General features: G+C 48.7%; 1 protein-coding gene across 1 annotated transcript; it reads left to right on the forward strand.

Moving 5' to 3' along the window:
- Window positions 1–365: 365 nt before the first annotated feature.
- PLA2G2D (phospholipase A2 group IID) lies at window positions 366–8193 on the forward strand. The gene is made up of 4 exons (XM_029231195.1): window positions 366–615; window positions 3728–3872; window positions 4516–4622; window positions 6064–8193. The coding sequence occupies exons 1-4, from the start codon at window positions 528–530 to the stop codon at window positions 6207–6209; spliced, it is 486 nt and encodes a 161-aa protein (XP_029087028.1). The 5' UTR covers window positions 366–527; the 3' UTR covers window positions 6210–8193.
- Window positions 8194–26748: the final 18555 nt, after the last annotated feature.

A 26748-nucleotide genomic window follows, 5' to 3' on the forward strand; every position in this document is an offset into this window, starting at 1 on the left:
TAGGACCAAAGTTGTTTAAAGGTACAAACTTGCAACAAGTAGCAAGTAAGTCCTAGAGACAGTAGAGTGAATATAGACAACAATGTTGTGTTATAATCGCCAAACTTGCTGAGGGACTAGATCTTAATTATGCCAACCACAAAAAGAAATTGTAATTATGTGACATGATAGAAGTGCTAATTATTGCTGCAATGACAACTCATGTTTAATATATAATGTATCAATATGTTGTACGCCTTAAATTTGCACAATGTTGTATGTCAATTTTTTTTAAAAAATGAATGGTGATGAATGGATTCACAAGTGATTTTAAATTTCTTCTCATTGCTTATGTTTTCCAAATCTTCTATGCTGAACTTGTTTCTTCTGCGATCAAAAAGTTGAAAAAACCGATATTAGAAACAAAAATAATAAAATTCCTCATTGCCGGAAAAGAGGAAACAAAGAGTATGGGTGACCTCGTCCAGAGCTGGGAGGCGTACGTGCAGGCTCCAGTAGGGCTGCATCTGATATAAAGAGCTGCCAGCATGGAAGGGGACTTCCAGCGGCTGCCTCCACCGCTCTGTGCTGGGATCATGCGACTTGCCTCGCTGTGCGTGCTGGCGGTGTTTGCTGGTAAGTGGGGACAGGACCCACAGCTGGGAAGGCAGGGAGGGAAGCAGAGATGCCCTATATCTCTTTCCTAAGCTGAGCTGTTGCTCTGATCCTCACTGCCCTGGCCTCGCAGTCCCCAACTCTTTGGCCCCCTGCAAGGAGCCATCAGTGGCTGTCAGTCCCCTGGAACAGTGGCTTCGGCCAGAGAGCCCTGGACCGCCAAGCTGTGTGGCATACGAAGGCGGGAAACTACAGAAACTGTGGTCCAGCTGAACTGATGCCTCTGGTACTTCGGACACAAATTATAGAAATGGATCTGCTCCCCTCTGTCCCTTTGACCAGATAATAGCAATCTCTTACCTATGTACAGCACTCTACATTTTTAGAACTCTTGCATGTTCATTATCTCCCTTGAACCTGGGAAGAGGGTTCTGTTGACCGTTGGGAGATGGGGCAGTTTCCATCTGATCTTTAGCAGATCAAATGTACAAATCTGGTTCCTAGCAAACTGGCGTTTTTGTTTCTTGAGCCATCTCAAAATATGTGATTTGAGAAAGGATTTGCATTTTTAAATGTGGTTTTGTGTTATTTTGGGGACTTCCAAATTCTCAGGAGGAACACATCTCCAAGGTTACAGTAAAAACCATTAGGAAAATTGCAATCAAGCTGCAGAAATTCATCTCTCAGATGCAAAGACGCAATACAGTATAGAGACAAAATACACAGATGAACCTGCATTCAGATGCTGGCCCATCACCTCCCAGTCGTATGACCTTGCCCAAGTCCCCCTACCCCTCTATATCCTCTTCTGTAAAGTGGGCACAATGGCACCCTTTACATTGGGTTGTTAGAAGGACTCTAATGAGAAAACGTTTACAAAGTGTTTAGCAAGTGTAAGTAATAGTGATGTTACCTCCTGCCACTGCCGCTAACCCTTGGGAGAAAGGGCTCCATCCCCCTCAGTGACAACTGAGGATGGAAAAAGCAACCCAGGCAGGTATTTCTGTCAATCTAAGCCAGTGCCTGAAGCCCTCATGACCACAAGTTGAGCTCCTCAATTTCCCAGGGCTGGGTTGACCTCACTGTAAAATTATGAGAAATAAGACCACCCGAAAGCATTCTGAATCAAAGTTGAATTTATTGTTTGCCTGGCAAGGAACAGCTGCATCCTTCAGGTGTGAGTTTATTTGGGTGGCTTTTTCTAAGCTGAAATGGAAAGGGCTAGACTTAGGGGGGACAGAGGTACAGCAAAAAGGCGAGATTCTGAATTCAGGTCCCTGGTTGGCCTCCAGGGTGGACGGTAACTCTCTTGGCAGTGGGCTGCTTTCTGGTGCCTTATCACCGAATCCGGAATTCCAGAGGGCCTGGGGTCATTCCTTAGGATGGTCAAAACTTAGCAAGGTTTCTCTTTAACACCCGTACATCTACAGCCACCGTGGCAAACAGCAGTGGCATTGTGGATTCCCACATGCTGGGGACACGACCTGCCTGCAAGTCCCTGACACCACCAGTCACTTTTACCTACAGCCCAAGGCAAGCACCCTGCTTGTGATCGAACCCTTGGTCTGCTGCATGAGTTCATCCCAACCCCACCTCTTCCCATCCCAACCTTCCCCAATCTGGGGCTCATCCCTGGTTTACTACTTACTTCATTTGAGTGTAGCGCTTTCATTATAACATCATTTACTTGGCGGGGGGGGGGGGGCTCCAAAACTAGGGTCACCTGAGGGGGCCTCCCCAGCCCAGTCTCCCTGAGACTCTGGGCTCCATCTGTGTCCTTGGATCATCTCCCCAGCTTGCACACAGGTACATTCCAGTCCCCTCTTACCTTGTCTGTTTCTCCCAAATTCTCCCCTGAATTCATTGACTTAATATATTTTATTTCTCCTAATTCAACGTAATGTATTCCTCTCTCCCAATAAAATAAATTCCCCTTATGATCAACTCTAACCAGCAGATATTATGACTGAAATGAAAAATATCCATGAAAGTCATTGATTTCGGGGCTTCCCTGGTGGCGCAGTGGTTGAGAGTCCGCCTGCCGATGCAGGGGACACGGGTTCGTGCCCCGGTCCGGGAAGATCCCACATGCCGCGGAGCGGCTGGGCCCGTGAGCCGTGGCCGCTGAGCCTGCGCGTCCGGAGCCTGTGCTTCGCAACGGGAGAGGCCACAACAGTGAGAGGCCCGCGTACCGCAAAAAAAAAAAAAAAAAGAAAAGAAGATCATTGATTTCTAAATCACACTGCTTCCCACGAGAGCCATGCATGCTGTTTAATGTGTGGATTTCTCTACAGGCTGTGCTGGGGGTCTGGGGAGGTGGGGTGAGTGTAAGAGGAAGGGTGTCTTCCTCTTATGGAATGTGAACTCAATGCCCAGAGACAGAGAACAGAACCAGACTGCCTTGGGTTTCAATCCTGGCTCTTCTATTTACCAACTACTATGACCTGGAGCAAGTTCCTGAGCCTCAGTGTGTTCATCTCTAAAATGAGGATTAAAAATAGTATTTATAGTACCAGTGTTGGTTTTTTAGTTTTCATAAATATACCACGATTATCTAAGAAGACAATAACATTAGAGGAAACTGAATGAGGATTATATAAGAACTCTCTGTATGATCTTGGCAACTTTTCCATACATCTAGAATACACCAGAAGAAAAAGGTTATTTATTAAAAAAAAAAAAAAAGTGTTTATCTCATGGGATGGATGGAGTCAATACGTCACTAGATGAAAAGATGCATGGTAAGCACTCACCAACTATCATTATATTTTCAATAGCCTTAGTGTTAGTTGTCATTTTATTTTATTTATTTCATTTATTTATTTTTTTTGCGGTACGCGGGCCTCACACTGCCGTGGCCTCTCCCGTTGCGGAGCACAGGCTCCGGACGCGCAGGCTCAGCGGCCATGGCTCACGGGCCCAGCCGCTCCGCGGCATGTGTGATCTTCCCGGACCGGGGCACGAACCCGTGTCCCCCGCATCGGCAGGCGGACTCTCAACGACTGCACCACCAGGGAAGCCCTGTTGTCATTTTATTATCCAAGGTCATTGGTTTGATCCAGGTGCCAGGCCTGCAGCCCACTGGCCTCCACTTAGATTCATGTCCTCTCCTTGTGGCTGGGCTCCTTGACAGGTGTGATTCCAGCCCAGGGCGGGATACTGGACCTGAACAAGATGATCAGACGAGTGACGGGGAAGAGACCCATCTTCTCCTATTTTCTCTATGGCTGTCACTGCGGATTTGGTGGCAAAGGCCAACCCAAAGATGCCACAGACTGGTAACTCCTCCCAATCATGCCCTGCCCCTACCCAGGGACCCTCCCCTTTCCTCTCCATCCATTTATTCATTTGGTACTATGTGCTAGGAACTCCACTGAACTCCAATCCAGCCCCAGCCCTTCTGGAGGGTTCCCCAGAATCTCTAAAGGCCCCCTTGTACTCTCAACCCCAAACTAGTTAGAATACCCACACACTCCCCAGTGCCGTTGAACATTGTTTTTTAAAAATCTTACCTCTTTTTGCCATGATCACATTTGGTTTTCACAGTAACCCTAGGGATTAGCCAGAGGAGGGATGAGAGCCAGCCAGGCCCGGGGTCAGTTCCCTCATCCACCACTTACAGGCTGTGTGATCTTGGGCAAGTGGCTTGACCTCCCAGAGTCTCAGTTTCTTCATCTGTGAAATGGGGATAATGCAAACACCTCCATCATAGGGTGGTCAAAAAGCTTAAGAGAGAATTCATAGATAGCACAGGTGCCTGATACACAGGAAACAATAAGAGTTAGCTAGAAAGAAGACTAGACCCTGCAGGCCTTGACTCTTCCAAGATAGGCACACGATTTCTGCTCTGGGGCAGGGGCAGCCAGGGACCCGAGCTGGCCAAGGACTCATCACCACCACCCCCGTGTCCTCTCCCTCCAGGTGCTGCCACATCCATGACTGCTGCTACCATCACCTGAAGCACCACAAATGCAATATTCACTTGGATCGCTACAGCTACAAGTTTTCCCAGGGGACCATCCAGTGCTGTGAGTGCCCAGGCCTCAGGGTTGGAGCTGGAGGCCGAGGAAGAGAGTTCTAGCCTGCATTGCCTTAATGTGCTGTGTGACAACGCACAAGCTACTCAACCTCTGTGTTTTTCTCATGTGTCCAGTGGCAGTAGCTGGGCTGTGGAGGAGAGGCAGGAATGGGGGTAGGAGTATGGGGAGGTCCAATCGGGGCTTTGACCCCTTGTGGATCTGGAAGGCTGGCAGACCCCAGCTTAGATCCCTGACCCACCATTGACCAGCTGTGTGACCTTGAACACATTGCTTAACTTCTCTGAACCTCCTCTGGAAACTCAGGAAGATAACAGTATTCTACTCCATAAAGTCAGTTCAAGAACTAAAATAAGAGCAGACATAATGGGCCCTGCAGATGCATGCTCGATAAATTACACAGGCTATCGACGTTACTCTTGATTTTTTCATCATCATTTGTCCTCAGAGCAGCCCAGCCAGGAAGCAGCACCGCCCTGGTGATCTCTATTTTACAAACAAGGAAACTGAGACTAGAGTGAACTGTTTGCTCAGGGTGACACAGATGTAAATGACGAAGCCTGGGCTGTAACCCAGGTCACCTGGCCCCTGGGTCCATGCACAGAGAAAGGTGGCAGGTCCCAGGGCTGGGAGTTGAATGGGCTCATTAGCTGTCACTGTTAATTGAGAACTTAACAATAAAAACAGTAATAGTCAACATTTACTGACCACTTACTATGTGCTGAGGGCTTTGCCTTCTTGCTTTAATATTTTATATATACACGTATATATACACATACCTATTCTTTTTCAGATTCTTTTCCCTTATAGGTTATTCAAAATATTGAGTGCAGCTGCCAGTGCTATACAGTAGGTCCAGGTCTTCTTACCCCCATTTTACAGATCACGAAACTGAAGCACCGTGGTCCTTTCCCCAGAGGCTTTGTGCATGCTGTTCCACCTGCCTGGAACAGTCCCCTCCTCCACCCTGACTTTCGGGAATGGGGGCAAACCCTTCCGATCTCAGCTCAAATGGCTCTTGACACTGAGTCAGATCCCACCCGTTTCCCATCTCGTAGCCCCTGCATTGTTCCTCACTCCCGGGTAGCACAGTTGCTGGCACTCATTTCTGTGGTTCTCTGATATCTGACCTCCCCAGGGGAGTGTGAACCTCACGTGTCCATTCTGTTCAGTCCTTTCCCCCCAGGGCCTGCCACAGGATAGGTGCTCAACTGTTTTCTGAAGGGATGAATAAACAAAGGAGCAATGGCACACAGGGAGGCCATGGCCCGTGCCCAAGGTCACAGAGCTAGAGTCAGAGTAGCTGGCAAGGGTACCAAAAGCCATGCAAGGGCTGAGCTGCCGTCAGCGTCTCCCTCCAGGGGTCCTGAGCCACCCCTGCCCCGGCTGGGGAAGGGATAGATGCTAAGTGCCCTCCTCCTCCACCCCGCAGCTGACAAGGGGAGCTGGTGTGAGCAGCAGCTGTGCACCTGTGACGAGGAGCTGGCGCTCTGCCTGCAGCGGAACCTGGACACCTACAAGAACCACCTGCGTTACTACTGGCGGCCCAGCTGCAAGGGCCAGACCCCCACGTGCTAGGAGGAGCCCCCTGCACCGTGCCACGCCCCCTACCCCGCTCCTGGCTTCTTGAGCTCCGGAAGTCCTGCAGGACCACTGCCACCCCCCCGGGATCTAACCCCTGAACCAGCCTGGCTTCTTTAAAACACTCCCTGGAAGAGGGAGGGTCTTGGCCTTCCCCCACCCCCCCACCTTGCCTCTTGGACCTTCTAAATCTTCCCAGCCAAGGCAGCAGCTGTCTCCCCTGAGGGTGGAATGGGGTCTTAGGAAAAGCCAAGGCCAGGGAGCCCCCAGGGATGGTGTTTAGGCCAAAGCAGCGGGCGTTGGGCGTGGGGTCTGGGGGCGAGGTGCGGCAGATTCTCCCTCTACTGCCGCTCCAGGCACCCCCCTCCCCAGGTCCCCCCCCCACCAGTCCAATGCACCGTCCAAGCTGCCACTGGAGTGACCTCGCTAAAGGGTGATATTGATCTTTCTGTCTGCATGACTCTACTTCTTAAAACCCCAAGGTCCTCCACCACCCAGGATAGGGGCGGAGTTTGGGACCTGCACTGTCTGGCACTGTGTCCCTCTCCCTTGGAAGCTTGGGGATCCTTGCGGGCATGGCCTATGTCTGTCTTGGACTCAGTTGCATCCCTGGTGCCCAAAGCAGTGCCCAGAACCCAGAAGGGACTCCGTAAATACTTTTTGAGGGAAGGGCTTGTCAACTTAAAAAAAAAAAACACAACATGAGAGTTGCGAGTTAAGTTTTATTTGGGGCAAAATGAGGACTATAGCCTGGGAGACAGCACCTCAGATAGCTCTGAGAAACTGCTCCAAAGAGGTAGGGGGGAAGATCAGTATATATGTGATTTTGGTGAAGGGGGAGCACAGGCCATCGAGCACATTTTTTTGCAGAAGTTTGCTGCTAGTCTCGTGAAGGTTATGGCCAGTCCCGAGGAACAGAAATCACCGTGAAGGATTTTAGTGCTTTTCTAGATTTGAGGAGATGCAAGTATTGGGCTCATAAAATCAGCTCCTGAAAATATCTAACTATCTAAAGGCCTGTTCCGCCAGTTTTCCCAGAGCACAGAGGGCCTCATTCCTGCTCTCCACCCTGAGCTCCTTTCAGGGGGTGTTGAAGGTCAGAGGCTGCAGCAGCTCATCACTGAGTCCTCGTAGAGGTAGTTGGCAAGTGCCAGTGGCAAGTGCCAATTTGCTGTTGACAGGCTGGACCAAGCAGCCCACTCCCTTTGCTCCAGGCACCTGGTCCACAGGCCATGTGTCCTCCAGGCACCCGTTCCTCTCCCGTTGCCAGGTGTTTGCTCAGCCTGGACTTCTACAGCGATGCTCCACTGTCCTGCCGTCTCCAGGTGGCTAAGCCCACGCTAGGCTCCTTGGGGTCCAAGGGCAACTTCCTACAGGAGTCTTCCCTGGCTGATTCCTCCCCAGTCCTAAGGGCTCACTCCCGCCTTTGAGCTCCCACAGCACTTTATGGGTCTACAACTTGCCAAGCTCTCGCTTGAGTGGCCTATGATGGTCCAGACTGCTCTGACCTCCCTGGACCAGACTGGAGCTCCCGGAAGATGGAGGCCACATCAGTTTCATCTTTGTTTCCTCTGCTGCCCCACGTAATAGGTGCTCAATCAATGCTTTGAGATCAAGGGAGCCCATAATGGAGAGATGGTGGTGGGGGCGGGTGGTGTTCGTGCCAGCTAAGCCAGGTGTTGGCTGCCACGTGCTCACATCGGCCTCCTTCTCTTGAGGATTGCCCTTGGCTGCTGGGAGCTACCGTGCCCATCGCCCACCCCACCCCGCCCACCTCTAACCAATGAGTTGGGAGAATAATACCATGTAGGGCATAACTGCCCCCCGCCTCGTGCAGGACCGTCTGGGTCACACGCTGTGTGCCCCAGTGATCCTCGTGGGGTCAGGCTAGATGTCTTGCTTTGTCCCCTGGCCTATCCTATTTTCCTTGTCCTCCTACAGGTTTCTCCTGAGACCACTCCCTCAATAAATCATTCACTTGCACAAGAATTCCCATCTCAGGCTTGGCTTTTAGGGAAACTAACTTTGGATGGATGGATGGATAATATTTTCATATAAGGAGTCACAATCTGTCATTCATATGTGATTAGTGGTATTTCCAGCTACGTGGCTGGGGCACCTGGAGCCACCCACACCCTCCTGCCCATAACACACATCTGTGAAACAGCTGACCGAGGGGTTTTCCTTCCATGTGAAGCTCAGTGGCTCATGCTAGAGAGCGTAATAGGAATAAAGAACTACGGGTGCTGGGTTCAAATTCCAGGGAATTCCCTGGCGGTCCAGTGGTTAGGACTCCACTCTCTCACTGCCAAGGGCCCGGGTTTGATCCCTGGTCAGGGAGCTAAGATCCGCAAGCTGCGCCCTGCAGCCAAAAAAAAAAAAAAAAAAATTCCATTATACCACTGGCCAGCCAGGTGACCTTATATGAGAAATCTAGGTTTCCTCGAGTGTGAAGTATAGATGGAAATACTAAAAAGAAAAGATGAGGCTAATGTATTAAACAAGATTAATGCATGTTAAGCCTTAGCACAGTGCCTGGCCCATAGTAATCCCTCTTTTAAAATTAACTGTGTTATTGCTGTTGTTGTTGTTGTCATTATGCAGAGGCCAGATCTGAATGAATGAAACAGGAGGAGAATGAAACAGGAGGAGAAAATAGTTAATCAGTGTTGCCCTCTTTCCACCCAATTCCTCTCTCCTTTCTGCATGAAAGCTGTGTATGTTAGATGATGATACACGAGGTCCATTTATTCAAGACACACAGTCAAGAGCTGGCGACCCTACTTGCCCATCAGAGGTCCCCTGTGCTAGGCTCTGTGGCTTTGTGACAATATCAGTGTTGGCAGATACGGACATTATTATCCCCATTTTACAGATGAGCAACCTGAGGCTCAGAATGGGAACAGGCACCTCCACAGGTCCCACAACCAACAAAAGGCAGAGCCAGGATGCCACCCCAAACTCTTCCCCCTCTGCTCCCTGGCACCCCCTCCCATTTGTACCAACCAGGAAGCTTCCATCCAAAAACTGTGACTCGATGGGTGTCAACAATGAGGGCACTTATCACCTCACATGACAAGACATCCAGGAGGAAGGTGGCTCTTCAGTGGCTTGATGATGTCATCAGCACCGGTTTCTTTCCTGGTCTCGACTGGCCACCCTCACTGTGCTGGCTTTGTCCCCTGGGTGGCTCCCCTTCCCGCTCCAAGATGGCAGCCATCATTCAGCCCTCAAGCCAAGGCAGGATAACATCCAGAGGAGAAAGTGTTGTCTGTTCCGTGTCTCTCTTTAGTAAGCCCTACCACCACCACCCAGCAGACCTCTGGCTCAGGACTGGCCACGTTAAACCGTGGTGGCCCCAGACCACCATGGAATCTCCATGATTGGTTTAGATTCCTCAGGATTTATTTACTCTTGAGAAGGGACAAGGTCAATGTCCCTGAGGGGAGGAGAACTGCCAGAATCAGGGCTGTTGGGGTTATTGATGGGATTGGTGTTGGACGGGCAAGTCCAGGGCTGGGTCAGGAGGAGGACTCTGCCTGGAGAACCCTCTGTGAGCCAAGCACCTTAGTGTTGGTGCCTGCCCATCACATAGTAGGTGATCAATAGATTGTTGAATGAATAAATGAATGAATGAATCCCAGGTTGGTAAAGACATAGGACTTTGGACCATGAGGTGGGATGGGCAGGTGGGGTCTCAGGGTAGCCAGGACAGAGTCCCCAAAGTAAGGGGAGAACCTCCTGCCTTGTGAGTTCTCATTCTGGGCCAATTTCCAGCTACTGGAATTGGATAAGAGGCACAAAGGAAGGAGAAGCTCACAGGCAGCTTCTGTCCTCCACCTCGTGTCTCACATACCCCAGGATGAAGGAAGCAGATGGAAGGACACAGACGCCATGCTTCCTCTTTCCTCCAGAGTCAGACTCGGAAAAGGCAGGGGCTGGGAGGGGCGGACAATGAACCCCTGACACTGAACACCTGTGGCGTCCACTCACGCGGTCCTCTTAACTCACTCGGAACACTGGAATTGCCACCTGCATTTTCCAGCTGCAGAAACTGAAACTCGAGGATGAGTCACTTGCTGACAAATGGCAGGGCTGGTATTCGAACCCGGGTCTCTGGCTCCAGGGCCATGTCTCACCCTACCTCCCACACTCTTTATTAGAACAGTTGCTGACTCAGCCTTCCGTGACCCTCAGAGGGGAGCAGCTACCCCCAGGGACAAGGAAGCGAGGTTGGGGTATGGCAAAGAGGGATCCTGGAGGAAGGTATGGTGAGTAATAATCGTATTGACAATAACAGTTGCTCCCAGTTCGAGCCCTCACATTTGGAGCACTTTATCCTGCACTAATCTCCTTCCCACCATGGGCTGGTCCTCTGTTCACCTGGATGTTGGGTTCCACCTCCATAGGGCGGGAGCCCAGCCCAGGGCAGTGATGGGCTGACAACTTCTCCATGTCTCTGCCAGTTTTTCCTGCTGGATCTTGCTCCTTCCTTCTTTGCTGGGCTGTGCAGGTGGGGCTGGGGCCCCTGTCCCTGCTCCCCCGCTTGAGGGGGGATGAGGGTGTTCCCACCTGGGGTCCTTGACATCCTTGCTAAAGTCAGCCCGAGAGCTGACCTGACCCCGGGCCAGCTGGATGACCCAGAATCAGGACCTGCTGTCTCTCTCCCTCTCATTTTTTTCACTTAAAATAAAGGAGAGATTTTAAGACAGTTTGTGAAAACTCGAAGCAGGTCAGAGAAGGCAGTGCGGGGGATGCCTCTCTGTTCCCTCTGCTGTAGGTTCCTGGCCAAGCCGTGCCCACCTTGGGGCTTCTGGAAGGCACGTTCCCTAACTCTTTGCAAAACTGTCCCCTTCTGTCACCCCGAGCTCAGCTGATGGTGACTCCCTCAGACAAAGCCCCCCCCCACCCGCCCTGCCAACCTGAAGCCACCACCTCCCCGCCCTTACTAGCTCCCTGTCTCCTGCCTTATCTTCACTTTCTGATGGTTTTCCTCATCACTTACTCATCCACTTGTCTATATCACCCCAGAGCTCCACTAAAACGTAAACACAACAAACTCAGGGAGGGACCACCACCTCACCAGCACCCAGAATGATCCAGAATGACGCCAGAGACACGTGAAATAGCTGCTGAACGAATGAGGATTGATAGGGAAACTTACCCTGTTTCTCTCAACTGGCTACTTCCCAGCCGTGTGACCTCGGGCTAGTGGTTTTACTCCTCTGACCCTCACTTTGTGATCAATCAAATGGGGGTGACAACACCTACCTCTTAAGACTGTTTATGATTCCCACGAAAGGGAATCTTTGACCAAATCTTCATCTCTTTCCCGATGAGCGCTTCCAGTTGGTGAGAAGGTTGAGACAGAGTGAAAGGGGTGGGTGCCCAGATTCGAAAGGGGGCGTGTTTTATCACCTCCCTGCTTCCTCCCTCGGGCTATCAGAAATCAGCCACCCATCCTCTGCCAAGAACAATCCCCTACTCCCAGAAGGCCATAGAAGTGAGGTCAAAGGTCATTCTCCAGGTGGGCCGCTTCATCTGGAGCCCCTTCCAGGGGCGGGGCTGGGCGGGGGCCAGCAGAAGCTAAGGCTGTCCCCTCCTGTTGAGGATCCAGCCCTGAGATGAAGTCTGCCTGTACTCCTGGTTCTGCTATAGCAGATTGCCCCTCCCAGGCCCCAAACACCCCAGGTCTGGGAACCACAGTGTAGAAGAAAAAACTCGGCTGTGGTAGCTCCTGGCTTCCCGAAAGGGAGATGGGAAAATGCCATTTTCTGGATTTCCCTGCGCTAAGAACCTTACATACGTTTTCTCATTTACACCTTATTATGCATGGCCCCGCCTCACTGTACAGATGAGGAAACAGGCTCTGACAAGTTAAATATCTTGCCAGAGGTGACTCGCTCAGCAGGAAGTGGTAAAGCCATCCTGGCGCCGCCTTCTCCAGCCCAGATGGGGCACTACTTAAGGCAGTGTGTTTCTAAATCATTATGGCGGACAAGAATCCCCTGGGGGCTTGCTTAAAATGCCTCACACTCAGAGGATCTGATTTTGTAGGTCTGGGGCGGGGCCCAGAGACCCGCATTTTTTTACAAGTGCTCCTGGAGATTCTGATGCATCTGGATGAGAATCACACTCCCCCTCTCCTCTCTCAGTGGGTCTCCATGACCCTCACATTCCCTATGCTTGGCACCTAGAGCAGGCGGAGTCCATCCCCATGGCCAACCCGAGGGCTGACCAGCCCATTAATACCAAGGTTGTTCCTCCTGGGCCTGCCCAGCTCACTGGACTGAAAGATTGGAGACCCACATTTCAGCTCAGACTCTGTGTAAACCCCGTTCTATGGGCCTCCACTGCATCACCTGTCAGACAGGAGGGGGTAGAGAACGGACGTGTGCACACGGCCTTTCACACATTCCCCAGCCTTTCACACATCCCTTTCCTGGTGTTTGGTTTAATATTTCATTTTTACTCTATTTTTTTCAGGTTTCTTGGCCACACCATGCAGCTTGTTGGATCTTAGTTCCCTGACCAGGGATTGAACCCGCGCCCTCAGCGGTGAAAGCGCAGAGTCCTAACCACTTTCCCTACTTTATTATTTTTTTAAAGCTTTCTTAATCTAAATAAATTTATTTAAGAAGGGGACTTACAGCACCCTGGCAAAGGGAAAACTAGCATCAATTGTCATAAACAGAAGGTGACCATGAAAATAAAACTCTTTTTTTTTAATTGGAGTATAATTGCTTTATAATGTTGTGTTAGTTTCTGCTGTACAATTAAGTGAATCAGCCACATGTATACATATATCCCCTCCCTCTTTTGGACCTCCCTCCCCCCTGCATCCCACCCATTTAGGTCATCACAGAGCACCGGGCTGAGCTCCCTGTGCTATATAGCAGGTTCCCACTAGCTATCTATTTTACACATAGTAGCGTATTTATGTCAAACCTAATCTCCCAGTTCATCCCACCCACCCCTTCCCCACTGCCGCCATGTCCACATGTCTTTTCTCTACATCTGGGTCTCTATTCCTGTCCTGCAAATAGGTTCATCTGTACTATTTTTCTAGATTCCACATACATGCGTTAGTATGCGATATTGGTTTTTCTCCTTCTGACGTACTTCACTCTGTATGACAGATTTAGACAGACAAGATGCACAACCAATAGTTGTTGGGTGAAAGAGCAAGCACTTGAGAGGAGCTGAGGACGCCCAGCCTCCAAGCTGAGACCACCTTCACCTTGATATTGTCTGAAGGATTGGAAAGGAACCAGAAGGGAAAGAGTGAGGCACCCTGTGAGCCAGTGTTATGTGTCCTCTCCTCTGGGAAGCCCCACAACGGGGGAAATGCCGGGCCGGGTGATGCTGTAGAAGGTCCTGGAAATGAAGGATGAGGAACATGGGGTCTGCTCCTGGAAAGCCCAAGCATGGCAAGGGAAGGGGGCAGGGAAGGAGTACTGTGCTGGGAGACAAAAGACCTGTTAAGCCTGATTTTCTCACTCCTCCACTGCATGGCCTTGAAAGCGATCAGAATATGCCACCCAAAATGTGCCACTTTAGCATAAAATTATTTTGAGCTGAAGGCAACTGAGAATTAACAGATGCATGAAGAGTTCTTTTTCCTCCTGTTACCTGCCTAAAAGCAGATAAAAATTTCCCTTTGAGGAAGGTGCCCTCTGCCCACCACCCTTGAACTAGGGAGAGAAATGCAACTTTGATCATCAAAGACGGGGAGTCAGCTCCAAGATGAGTTTGCATAAGCAGACTTTACTAAAATAGCTCTTACCTTCCATTTTCCCCCCATATATTTCCAGGTTATTTCCCTACAATTTATTGTCCCTTGAAATCTAAACCCTCTTTCCTTTGCAAAAAAGGTAGATGAGTCCCTGAGTCTAACCACTCCTTTGAGTTTCACTTCTTTTCTGTGAACTCCTGTGCATGTAAATATTAATAAATATCACGTGCCTTTTCCCCTATTTATCTGTCTTTTCTTAGTTTAATTTGCAGGCCCCCAGGCACTAAACCTAAGAGGGGAGAGGAAAAGCTTTTCCTCACCAACACTGGTCTGCAATTCCCCATTGACACCAAAGTGACCAAGGTGAAAAAGCTCACGTTAAATGGAAAAATAAAACAAGAAGCACAGCTGTATGTTCATCTTGACTGTATTGGGGAAATGTGCCACCTGAAAGGTTGGCAGGAGAAATGCTCTAACATAGTAGTCAAAAGTGTGTGTTCAGGGTCCTGAAACTGAGCACGATCCTGTGGGGATCCTGGGCACCGAAGCTTTTCTGTATCCTCCGTTCCTTGTTTGTAGGGAACAGACTCCAGCCTCCATGACCTTCCCTGAGTCCCAAAGGGCAGATTCAAACAGTTGCTAACCAGGGAAGGGAGGGGACGCAGACAAGAGAGGGGCAGCCAAGAAACAATAGTGCAGCCTCGGGGCAGGGCCCTGGTTCCACCTCAAGGGATACATATAACAATACCTTTAAGCTCTTTATAGAACCAAACCCCCAACAAATGAAAGAGGTCAGCATTCTTCATTCCAGAGAAGACCACCTGAGTCCAGATTAAAGGAACCAGAGAAACTCATCAAGAAATTACCTGAGACCAGATGAAAGGAGTGCAGGCTCTACACACACCTTAGTCTTACCAGCAGCCCCGCCCTTGAAGTATTGCTATAAAACTCCTCAACAAATCCTCCCAGGATGGGACACACAGTTTTCGAGGGCAGGAGCCTGCTCTGTCCCCCTTTGCCTGGCAAAGGAATAAACAATTCTTTTCTGGTTCACCCAAAACTCTGTCTCTGAGATTTGATTCGGCACCTGTGCACAGAGGCCAAGTTTTTGGCAACAGTCCCACACACAAGGGTCTCCTGACTCCTGGGCATGGGATTTTGTCATTGAACCTCTCTGAGCCTCAGTTTCTTTATCTATAAAACGGGAATTATATTACTGTCTTTACAAGGTATTGTGAAGAATGCATGACAGACCTCCGGAAAGCACTGAGCACCCAGTCTGGCAGGTAGAGACTGGCCTGTGAAACGCAGAGCAGCTGTTGTTGTGACGGTTGTGATCGTGGTTGAATGAATGCTATCAGCCACAACAACAGCATCAGCTTTCTGACATTTCCTTGTTTCTTTCCTCCCCCACAGGGCTCGTCCTCCCCCAGGCCAGCTTTTTAGAGCTCTATGGCCGGATCAAGCAGGCCACGGGGAAGTGGGCTCTCCTCAGCTGCTCACCCATGGCTGTGTGGAATAAGAATGCTGCCTGCCATACCAGTAAACAAAGGATGTCGCAGTCATCAGCGATTGCAGCCAACCCCAAGGGTGCAGCTTGAAGGAACTCAGAATGTGAAAACACAGGATGCTGGTCCCAGATAGCTGAGGCGCATATCAAAGGAATGATTTCAGTGAGCTCAGGCTCTTGCATCTTCCCATATAGAAAAGGGCTAAATTCCTTAACTTGAGATATCTAGTTTTCTTTTATTAACAGTACCTGTTAATAAATAATAGTCACTTTATTGAAAAACTCCTATATATCCTAGCTCCTCCTTTGCCTCTTAGGAGCAGTTTTCTCAGGGTTACATGAGATGCTGCCTCCTGGGCTTGAAGTCCTAAGAATGTCTGCCGAATAAAACATAACTCTCAGCTTTTAGGTTGCGCACTTTTTTTCAGTCGACAGCAGTCACTGTGGCTTGGGGGACCAGGGGCAGCCTATGGATGATACCAACAGGTAACTCTCCTGTCTGGGGACAGCAGGCAGGCTGGCTGAGGTCTACACTGAAAACTTGCCTGAGCATCATTTGAGCAAGGGGCAGCCACATCGATTCAGCACACCTTTCCTGGGCAAAGAGGGCAGGCTCTGGGGTTCATACCCTTTTGCCCTGTTTACCAGCTGCGCTTCCTGGGGCAAGCTCCTTGACCTCTCTGTGCCTAAATCTCTTCACACACAGGATGGGGGCATTCACAGTACTTCCCCCATGAGTGAATGTGAGGGTTCCGTGGAACCATGGTGAAGCACACTTCAGACACCGTCTACACTGGGCTCTGCTCCATTGTGTCAGGCACCAGACAAGGCAGCGGGATTCATAAAGTAGTCCCAGTCAGTCCTCAAGAGATCACCATTCCCATGAGGCGCTCTAACATTGCTACAGGGAACCAGCTTGGGTTGGAGAGACTGCCCCAAACTTCAGGGTCCGAGAACCTGGTTCAAGTGCCACTAACTTGGGTGTGACCTTAAGCAAGACACTTTTCTCTCTGTCTCTCGGTTTCCCACCCAGTAAAATGGGATGTTTAGAGGCTATATTGGATCATGGATTTGAAAATATTTTGAAAAGTATAAAATATTAAAAGGTCTGGGGTGCAGAGCAAGATAAATATTATATGATATCTCTTACATGCAGAATCTAAAAAAATAGTACAAATGAACTTATTAACAAAACAGAAACAGACTCACAGACATAGACAACAAACTATGGTTATCAAAGGGGAAGGGGAGAGGGGTAAATTTGGAGTATGGGATGAACAGATACACACTACCATATATAAAATAGATAACAAGGACCTACTGCATAGCACAGGGAACTATATTCAATACAGTGTAGTAACCTATAATGGAAATGAATTAAAAAATGTATATATATAACTGAATCGCTTTTCTGTATACCTGAAAATAACACAATATTGTAAATCAATTATACTTCAATTAAAAAAAGAAGGTCTGGAGTGTTCTACATAGAAAGGGAGTCTGCACACTATTTACAATTGCCAAGACATGGAAGCAACCTAAATGCCCGTGGACAGCCATGGGCATTTATTCCTTTTCAGCCATAAAAAGGAACGAAATTGGGTCATTTGTAGAGACGTGGATGGACCTAGAGACTGTCATACAGAGTGAAGTAAGTCAGAAAGAGAAAAACAAATATTGTATATTAACACATATATGTGGAATCTAGAAAAATGGTACAGATGGACCAGTTTGCAAGGCAGAAATAGAGACACAGACGTAGAGAACAAATATATGGACACCAAGGAGGGGAAAGGGTGGGTGGGATGAATCAGGAAATTGGGATTGACCTATATACACTAATATGTATAAAATAGATAACTAGTAAGAGCCTGCTGTATAGCACAGGGAACTCCACTGTACAGTAGAAACAAACACAACATTGTAAAATAAGTATACTGCAATAAAAATAAAAGATTTCATTTGGTGCTTGGTTTGGGGAAGGCTAGAGTGTCAAAAATGTAAAAAGCCTTAGATCTTTTTAAAAGTGAGAAATCTCATTCTCTTAAATAATCTAGGATAAAATAAAAGTTAACATAAACTACAGGAAATTATTCTGATAAGGCAAAATTTTGGTTCCTAGGCAGATTACCTTTTACAATCTCATTAAGAGCAGACCAATATTCCAAGAAATCGTTGTCATTTTAGCAGAGACAAAACCAAAGTCTAATTTTGCATCAGTGTACTTTTTTTTTTTTTTTTTACGGTACGCGGGTCTCTCACTGTTGTGGCCTCTTCCGTTGCGGAGCGCAGGCTCCAGATGCGCAGGCTCAGCGGCCATGGCTCACGGGCCCAGCCCCTCCGCGGCATGTGAGACCCTCCCGGACCGGGGCACGAACCTGTGTCCCCTGCATCGGCAGGCGGACTCTCAACCACTGCACCACCAGGGAAGCCCGCATCAGTGTACTTTTGATATCAAAGTTTATTTTTTTAAAAAACTTTATAAATAAATCAATTCAGTCTTACCCACTTGACCACATATAAAAATCCATGTTCTGCAAACCTACAACTTTCTACATCCATTTAGGTTTGTCCTTTTTTTTCTCTCTCTCTCTTTCTCATTCTGGAACAACCAGTCATCTTACTTTAAGACAAAATTACTCTCTTTTTTCTTGAGAAAAACACAGCCATCATACCTTGTATATTTTTCCTTATCAAAAACATATCCTAATTTCCTTGCATACATTGTTCCCCTTACTATTTTTAGTAGTTTTATTGTCATATTTTGATTATAATTTTTAGCCGCTAGTAACCTTTATTTTACAGAGAAAACTACAAAGTTTTCTCTGAGAAATAGTGATCTGTCATATACCAGCATTCTGTAGCAGACTAGCCAATTTTACACATACATGTCACAATTTCTAGAGACGTTTCTTTACAAGTGGCTCCCAACTTACAGCTGTTCAACTTATGACCTTTTTGTTTTACAATGTTGCTAATGCCATACGCATTCAATAGAAACCATACTTTGAATTTTGATATTTTCCTGGACTAGTGATATATAGTATGATGCTCCCTCGTGATGCTGGGCAGTGGCTGCCACTGCCACTCCCAGTCAACACCATGATCATGAAGGTAAACAATCAATACACTTACAACCAAGTTGGTGGAGCATATTGTCAGCAGGGGGTTAAGGGAGTTTTCAGTCGACTGAGAAGCTCCCATGTTCTTAATTATCAATGCCTGTAGACTTATAAACAGAGATAACTAGGGCTCCAGCCCAGCTTCTGTGTGCCTAGGGCTCCAATGCAGCTTCTGGAATATACTCAGAACCTTGGGAACCAAAATCTGTCCTTACTGTGCTTCAGTGAACGTTTGTCTGGAGCACTGTTTCAGGAGTCAGATTCGTCAATGGGTCCCCAATCAATGAGTCAGGAGTGAAGACAAAGGCTTCAAAGAGACCCACTTAGGGTCCTGGGTGAGAAGTCTGGGGGCCCATTGATGAATCTGATCGTATCTGAGTCTCCAGCACTTAACTGTTAAAGAAAACCAGAGCTGGACAGTAGTCATAGCAGGAAAAGCAGATTTTTAACCAAGAATGATTTCAGTAGAGGAAAAGAGACTTCATATAGAACTGGGGTCAAGTCCAAACACAGCATGGACAAGTGGGGATTGACAGCCAAGGAGCAGGGTGGGGGTCAGTGGATGGAAAATTACTAAGACGAGAGAGACATCATGCGTAAAGAGGGGATACTTGCTGAAGGCCGCCCAGGATGGCCAGACATTGCCTGCGGATGGTGGGGATTGGAAATCTGATCGGATATCCAGGGTAGGGGATTCTCGGTAAACTGACTTACGATTCTTGCTTTGGAGGACAATGTCCGAGGACAGGGTCCCGACCGAGAGGAGCCTAACTCAAGTTTGGTCAAAGAAAGTCCCTGTCAGTAACAAAGTTCCAACTTTAAAAGGCAGAGATGTAACACGTTTGAAGAGAATGTTCTACCGTAAAAGATGAACAATTTTTTTAAATAATTTTTTAATTAAAAGAGAAAGTTATAAAACATACACACATTTGGGGGACAAAGACAGTGACACATAATTCTGTTTTCATTAGGAGAACACGTCTTTACCCTGGGGGCACTGTTGTAAATTTAGAAATGTACAAAATCAGGACCAGGACCACAGCTTGTCCCGGCCTCTGTGGTCGACATCAGGCTATCCCCATGGATACATGTGAGTACATAAGGTAAGCTTTGCTCATCTTTTCTGACCTATACAACCTCCCAGCGTCCCCATACCTGACCACTGTCTGCTTCACCCTGGAGCCGGTTTATAAATACAGATTTCTGGTCCCCAAACCAGAAGTGCTGATTCAGCTTGGGGAGTTGTATTTTTAACCACAGGTGATTCTGAGACAGCCCTTCTACCCGTCAGTCCCTAGGGCAGCCTTAGAAGGCATTGGGTTCCACCTGTGCAGAGCTTTCTTCTCCCCACTAGGACGAAATGCTTAACCCTTTCTATCGCCATAGAGACCGTACATGACACTGGGAAATTCTGGTCTCCGAGCTGGAGTCACCAGGCCCCCCTGTATTGGTAGGTGGGGCTGAGTGACCTCTTCATGGCCTGAGAGCGCGTGACCCGGGTCCTTTATGCGCAGTGTCCGTGCTCTTTGCTTGCCCTGGTGGAGGGAGATGGAGTAGAATCTGTAGGGAGGCTGCTGGCCCATGGCATTAAATGGTGCCTCCTTAAATGATAGCCTCCTGGTTTAACTCCAAACTCCTTCATCAGGCATCCCATCCTCATCACGTGTGGAGTGCTTGTCTATTGCTTGTCTGTCTCCTTCCCTAGACCGAGCTTCTCGAGAGAGAGGGAGAGAGATTTATATGTTGTTGTTGTCGAATCTCTGTGTCCCCGGGGCCCAGCCAGGCCCAGCACAAGCAAGTGTTCCATAAATGTGCACTGAAGAACTAATGACTTGTCCTCTATGGGGACCCAACAGAGGAACGATGCCCTGTGCTGGGGAAGCTGGGACAGGTGTCACCTGGAAGCAGCATTTAGGCTGGGCCTTGGTGGATGGGAGGGACGGGGAGACAAATGTTCCAGGCTCAGAAACGCACAGCCCCTGGATTGGCTGTAGGACCGCTTGTCCCAGGCCCAGTCTGGGTCTCCCCACAGCTGCTGCCTCTCACCCACAGCTGCGGCTACTCCTTCCGGAGAGCTCAGCGGCGCTCCCCCAAATGGGACCACTACAACCACTGCATCACCAGTTGCCACATCCAATGTGGTAAGGGCTTCACGGGGCAGCCTGGGAAGACGAGGAGAAGACCACCTTCTGCCCTGGACACCAACCTTGGCCCCTAGGGCTTGTGTTTGGGGTCAAAACTCTTGGGCTTGGGTTTAATGGTACTCTCCCATGACAAGGGCCATTTATTGAGTGCCTACTGTCTGCCAGGCACTGCAGTGGGTAATTTATGTGCATCATATCATCAAATATTCCCAACAACCTAGCGAGGAAGGTGTTATTAGTCATTTGACAGCTGAGGCTTAGGGAATGAACTCACAGCCCAGAAGGCATGTGGCGAGGAAATCCGCAGAGCTACAATATGAGTCCCTCTCGGATCCCAAAGCCCTCACACACTAGCTCCCCATGACTGAAACTCAGTGGCTTGGATCTCTGTTTTCCAGTCAGGTACCACACACCTCTGCTTATGTCCTGTTCCTTTGCTGGGTAGTTATGGAATATGTAGGGACTGATGCTATCACAGGCTTGGAGATCCACAGTCAAAAGCCTAGTCCGAATCTAATATTTGAAGAGAAGCGTGAGGGAGTCAGGCATCGAGCCCCATGGGAGACTTTATGGGGTTTCGTATAATTAAGGCTAAGACATGGAAGCCACTTAGATGTTTGCAACTTCAGAGCCAGGCGGGCCCTGAGAGGTCATGTGAACAAGGGTTTCTCAAATCCTTTTGATGGCAACCCGCACAATGTAATAAAATTGACACCCGGACCCAGTCAACCCACATATACACTCCCAGGGTAGAAACGCAGTTTGCTGAAGCAGCACTTTATGACTTGTGCTATATCGGCACAAGCGTGCACACACACATGCATGCACACAAGCGTACGCACGCGTGCACAAGCCAGGAGCAGCCCTCTAAACTCATGTCACGATCCACTAATGGAGCAGGGCTACAGTGAAAATTCTCTCTCAGACCTGCGCCTGTGGGAAAGCTGAGGTCAGGCAGGGTAAGGGGCCTGCCTAAGGATACCCAGGACGTGTGCAAAGCCAGACTAGAATCTGGTGTCTAGTTCCCAATACTTCTAGTTATCCAAAATACTGACTAATAGAATGTTAACCCGGGTGAGCGTGTAGGAGGTATTTGGATGCTTTGGGGTTCAGAATCCCTACAGCCAGACAGGGTCATACTGTTCTTCCTGGAGGGCTCAGAAGCTCAGTGCCTCTGAGTCACTTCTGTGTCCATCAGGTTTCACTGATCCATGGGAGTCTTGGTGGCCGGGCACCCCCCAAACCTGATTTTCTGTATTGAGTTCCTAATTCTGACTCTGGGCTGTGGTTTCTGAGAAGACGTAGATGTGACCCCTGCTCTCTGGGCGTCTGTGATCTAAGGCAGCACTGATGGAAGCAAATGAGGCAGCAATGTGCAGGCGGTCTGACTCATGGACATTTACCAGGCGCCCCCTCTGTGCCAGGTCCTGTAGCAAGCAAGGCAGGGAGTGCTGAAAGCAATGAGGCATGGGCCCTGCCCCTGTGAGCTCAGCCTCTGGATTTGCACAGTCTTAGGTTCAAACCCTCGCTCTGCCTTTCTCTGGTTGCATGGCCAAGATTACATGCTTAGCCTCAATTTACTCATCCATTAAATGGGATAATCACCCCCACCTGTTGGGTTGTTTGAGAGGATCAAATGAGATAACCTCTATGAAAGTCCCTGGCACATAGTAGGCAATCAGTAAGTGGTAGCTTTTACTATTATTACTGATAAGAAGAGGATGCAATTCACAGTTATAGATAGGGAATGAACATTCCAGAAGGGAAGAAACAGCATGAGCGGAGGCAGAGTGGAAAGCATAGGGCAAGATTCGAGGAACAGATGTTTTTGGAAGTAGGGAGTAATCTGGAGAGCAAACTGGAAGCACACTACAGCCATAGGCGGAAAGACCATTAAGTGTCAAACTGAAGAATTTGGCAATAGGGAGCCATTGAAGGCCTTGGAGGAAGGGAATGATGTAATTGGAGCGCATGATAGAATAGATGGATAGAGGACACTTGATTGATAGTAGCAAACCCTGCCAGGAGTTCACTTATCCTATAGTTGTGGCTTTAGGAAATTAGCAGGAAATGGGATTCTGTCACCATCCTGGGAGGCTTCCAGGAGGTGGCAGGATTTCTAAGGTTCCCGAAGGAGGCTCTTGCCACTTGGGTGGGATGGGTTGGGTCTCTTTGATTGGCTAACCGGAGGTGAGCACTCCGGTTTCCTTGCTGGGCTGGTACAGGTCCCAGGAGCAAGTGTCAGAAGCCGATCTGCAGGAGTGACCAGAAGTTGCCCTTGTGTCAACTGCAGCCAGCCTCTGGACACATCCAATGGCTGGAACCTCATTTTCAAGAGCAAGCCATGCAGGAAGTCCATGTTCCCCTAGTGGATATTAGGACACTGAGTTATCTTCTCCCATCCCCCTGGCCCTCTGAGGATACCACCTAGCATGGCTGTCTAATAAAGTGCCCATCCCCTCGTCCAGGGCAGGTCCAGACCAGGGAGACATCAGTGACTGGGAGGCCAAATGTTGAGCCCAGCGCTGGTCCAGACTGCTCCACCAAGGAGGTAAAATGCCACAACCACTGTATTTTCGGCCCAACTTTTCAGTTCTCTCTGCTCCCACACTGGTCTGTGAACTCCTTGAGGGTAGGGACTGTGTCTCATTCATTCATTCATTTGTTCATTCAGTCACTTATTCATTCAGCAAACACTTGTTGAACACCTGCCATGTGGCAAGCACGCTGTTAGGCACTCGGAATCCTGCTGTTATCAACCAGGGTTTGGTCAGAGTGGCAGAACTACTAAGAGGTACCTAGATATAAAATGAGGGATTTTTTTTTTTTTTTTTTTTGCGGTACATGGGCCTCTCACTGTTGTGGCCTCTCCCATTGCGGAGCACAGGCTCCGGACACGCAGGCTCAGCGGCCATGGCCCATGGGCCCAGCTGCTCCGCGGCATGTGGGATCTTCCCGGACCAGGGCACGAGCCCATGTCCCCTGCATCGGCAGGCGGACTCTCAACCACTGAGCCACCAAGGAAGCCCAAAATGAGGGATTTTAATAGGGGTTTGTCTTTCTGTGATGCTGGGAGCCCATGAAACAGTCTGTGAGAGACTATTCCCTTTTGTGCTGTTGCTGGCTGCCTGAAATCTTACAGCCCAAGTGGCAGGGCAAACTGGAACTGCAAGGATAGGTGGAGCCCAAGAGGAAAGCCTAGAACTCCCTTCTGCATCTCACCACCTCCAAGTCTTCACCCAGAGAAGATAAAGGAGGCGATCTGGCAGGACCCAGAGCTGCTGCAGCCCTGGCTTCTTCGCCACACCAACACAGTGAGCCCAGCAGATAAAGGACAACGTGCATTAGCCGCAAATGCATCCCATGCCGGGCTCCGACTTTCTGATTGTACAAATCAAGTGACGTCTAGTCCACCTCTGCTTCCAAATCTCAGGCCAAACATCTCTTAAGAGACCCATGCTAACCTAGAACTCTGCAGGGATGGAAATTCTGGGAAATACAGCTTCAGCATAGCTAAGTGACACAGTACAGATCCATGACAGCCTACCCCATGTTGACCTGGCATCCATACGCATCTCTTTCAACTATTCTTAACTTCCAAATAAAGATAATAGCAAAATCCTGTTTCTGCCTAACATAACGAGTACAACTTGAAACAAACTAACATCCCCTAAAGAGGATACCAAGTCCTTTTACACATCATTGGGTCATGCTCATTTCTATTCCAGTTGGGTCGTAACCCCCTTTTGATATTCTCTGATTTAGATACTGAGATGTAAGGTTAGCTGCATGAACACAGCTTCTGCATGACAGGAGGGCCACCCCAGAGGAGGTCTGCAATGTTGCAGCTGTCCACATTCATGGAGTGCCAACACATCGTGGACAACCATCTGTAAGACAGGCCCCAGAACTTTTTCTTCCTTGGGCGTCTGGTCATGGGGAACTCGCCCATGAAGTCACTGGTACAGATTAAGAAAAAAGGAGACAATACAGCAGGTCTAGGGGCCGTGGACCTCTGTGCCCCTTACTTATGCAGCTCACCTGGGCCTTCAGCTCCTGTTTAGGTCCAGATATTATCATGTGATGGTGTAATTGCTGCTATGCACACCCAGTTTCGTAACTTGGTGGGTCAGATAACAGCCAGTCTCATGATAACTTGTTAACCCAAGGTCAAGAATTCAGTCTCCCTGAAGAACCATTAGCAAAGCCAGATGTTGTTTCTCAAAAGGAGAGCAGTTATCTGAAGCTGATGGAGGGGCTTTGCTCCAAAATCCTAAGGGTTTACCCTGTGCTTTACCGTAGGGCCCTGAGAAACCTTCCATGTGACATTTCTACCTGCACACACTCAGCAACCATTGGTCTGCTGGGTCTCTTGTGCATTTTCAGTTTGGTAACAGCTATAATTAACACACCCCCATGTACGTGTGCTCTACAGATGATTTTTCATGTTTGAGGGGGTCCCATTTGTATCTGAAGCCCACTTTCAAATGCCAGTGAGGGCCTGTACTTACAAGGCAACCTGTCCTTAAGTGTCTGTGTATCTGTGTCATCTGCCAACTTCTGTATAAAGATCTATCCAGGGAGGCATTTATGGTCTGGTCTGTACATTTCAGTATCTCCCCTGAAAGGGTGGGGGATGTGATTTTGAAAGGGAGACCTTCCCGATGGTTCTCTTTACAGCCAAGGAACAGTCAAAGAGAGCAGTCAAGGAGGCCAACTCTTCCCAGGTTACAGGGGTCGCGTGACTCCATCATTTCCCGGTGGCTGCTCACTGCAGTGAGGGTGGGGCAGGGGAGCACCATGGAGGACCTCAGTGGGTCCCCCCACTGAGGATGAAGTCAGTGCGCCAGCGAGTCTAACCACCAAAGGGCAGGCTCTGGAATCCCCAGAGGGAGTCAGAGCAGAGAAGAAATAGAGCTGGCTCTCAGGCTGAATCCGGGGGATTCTCCCAAGAACTGCCAATGTGGGTGAGTCCCTGAACCACTCCAGGTTCCATGTTCTCTCTTTTGGGGCCAGAGTTGAAGACAGTGGGATAGTGGTCAGAACCCAGAGTCTAGAACCAGGATCTGAAGTCTAAACCTACTTCTGCTATTGATGTGCTGTGTGACTTTGGGAAAGTCTCCTAACCTCTCTGGGCCTCAGTTTCTTGGTAGATAAATGAAGGCTCTCCATGAGCCCTTCCAGCTCAAACTCATGTCAGCCTGTGGTGTTGCTTTCATAATATTGCAACATCCCTCATCCACAAATGCCTGTCTGAATACCAGTGCTTTGAGCTTACTTGGGTGCCCCAGTAAGAGGGGCCTGAATGCAGCCCCCTCCTGCAGAGCTTACCAGCAAGACACCACCCTGCCTGCTACCTGACCCTGACGGGAGAAGGGAGAAGCCTGGGCTGAGGTCTCTTCTCCATCATCCAGAATATCGCAATTGAAGAGAAATGGCATTGAGAGTGAAGCTCCCAATTTCCTTTACATACCTATTTAAAAATGGATTTGGAAAATGGCTCTGATCAAAAAAATTTCATGAGCGAATTGGACATTTGAATTGCTTTCTTTGTTACACTGTCAAATTTAGACGCGAGTCCATAGCAAACTTTTCGAAAACACTAGTACATTCAGGGTAATTGCATAAAATTAAATTTTATTTTGAAAATGTTCAACATTGGAGGTTTTTAAATATAGATCCCATTTATCGTGTGGTTATTTTGGGATTTGTCAATGGAAGGAGGCCAAATGTCCTTTCTTGGAAAGGACTCTCCTTTGTTTTGGGATGTGTCCTTTCTTCCTGCAGTCTGGGTATTAGAACACCCTTTCTTTTATGAATAGATAGATGAGGTGGACTCTTTAGTGTCCTTCCTTGGTAAAAATAAACCCCATAGTTGAACTTTTTTTTTTTTTTATAAATTTATTTATTTTTGGCTGTGTTGGGTCTTCGTTTCTGTGCGAGGGCTTTGTCTAGTTGCGGCAAGCGGGGGCCACTCTTCATCGCGGTGCGCGGGCCTCTCACTATCGCGGCCTCTCTTGTTGTG

This window comes from Monodon monoceros, unplaced genomic scaffold (assembly GCF_005190385.1).
Source record: "Monodon monoceros isolate NGI ecotype Baffin Bay Population unplaced genomic scaffold, NGI_Narwhal_1 Super_Scaffold_18, whole genome shotgun sequence".
Lineage (NCBI taxonomy): Eukaryota > Metazoa > Chordata > Mammalia > Artiodactyla > Monodontidae > Monodon > Monodon monoceros.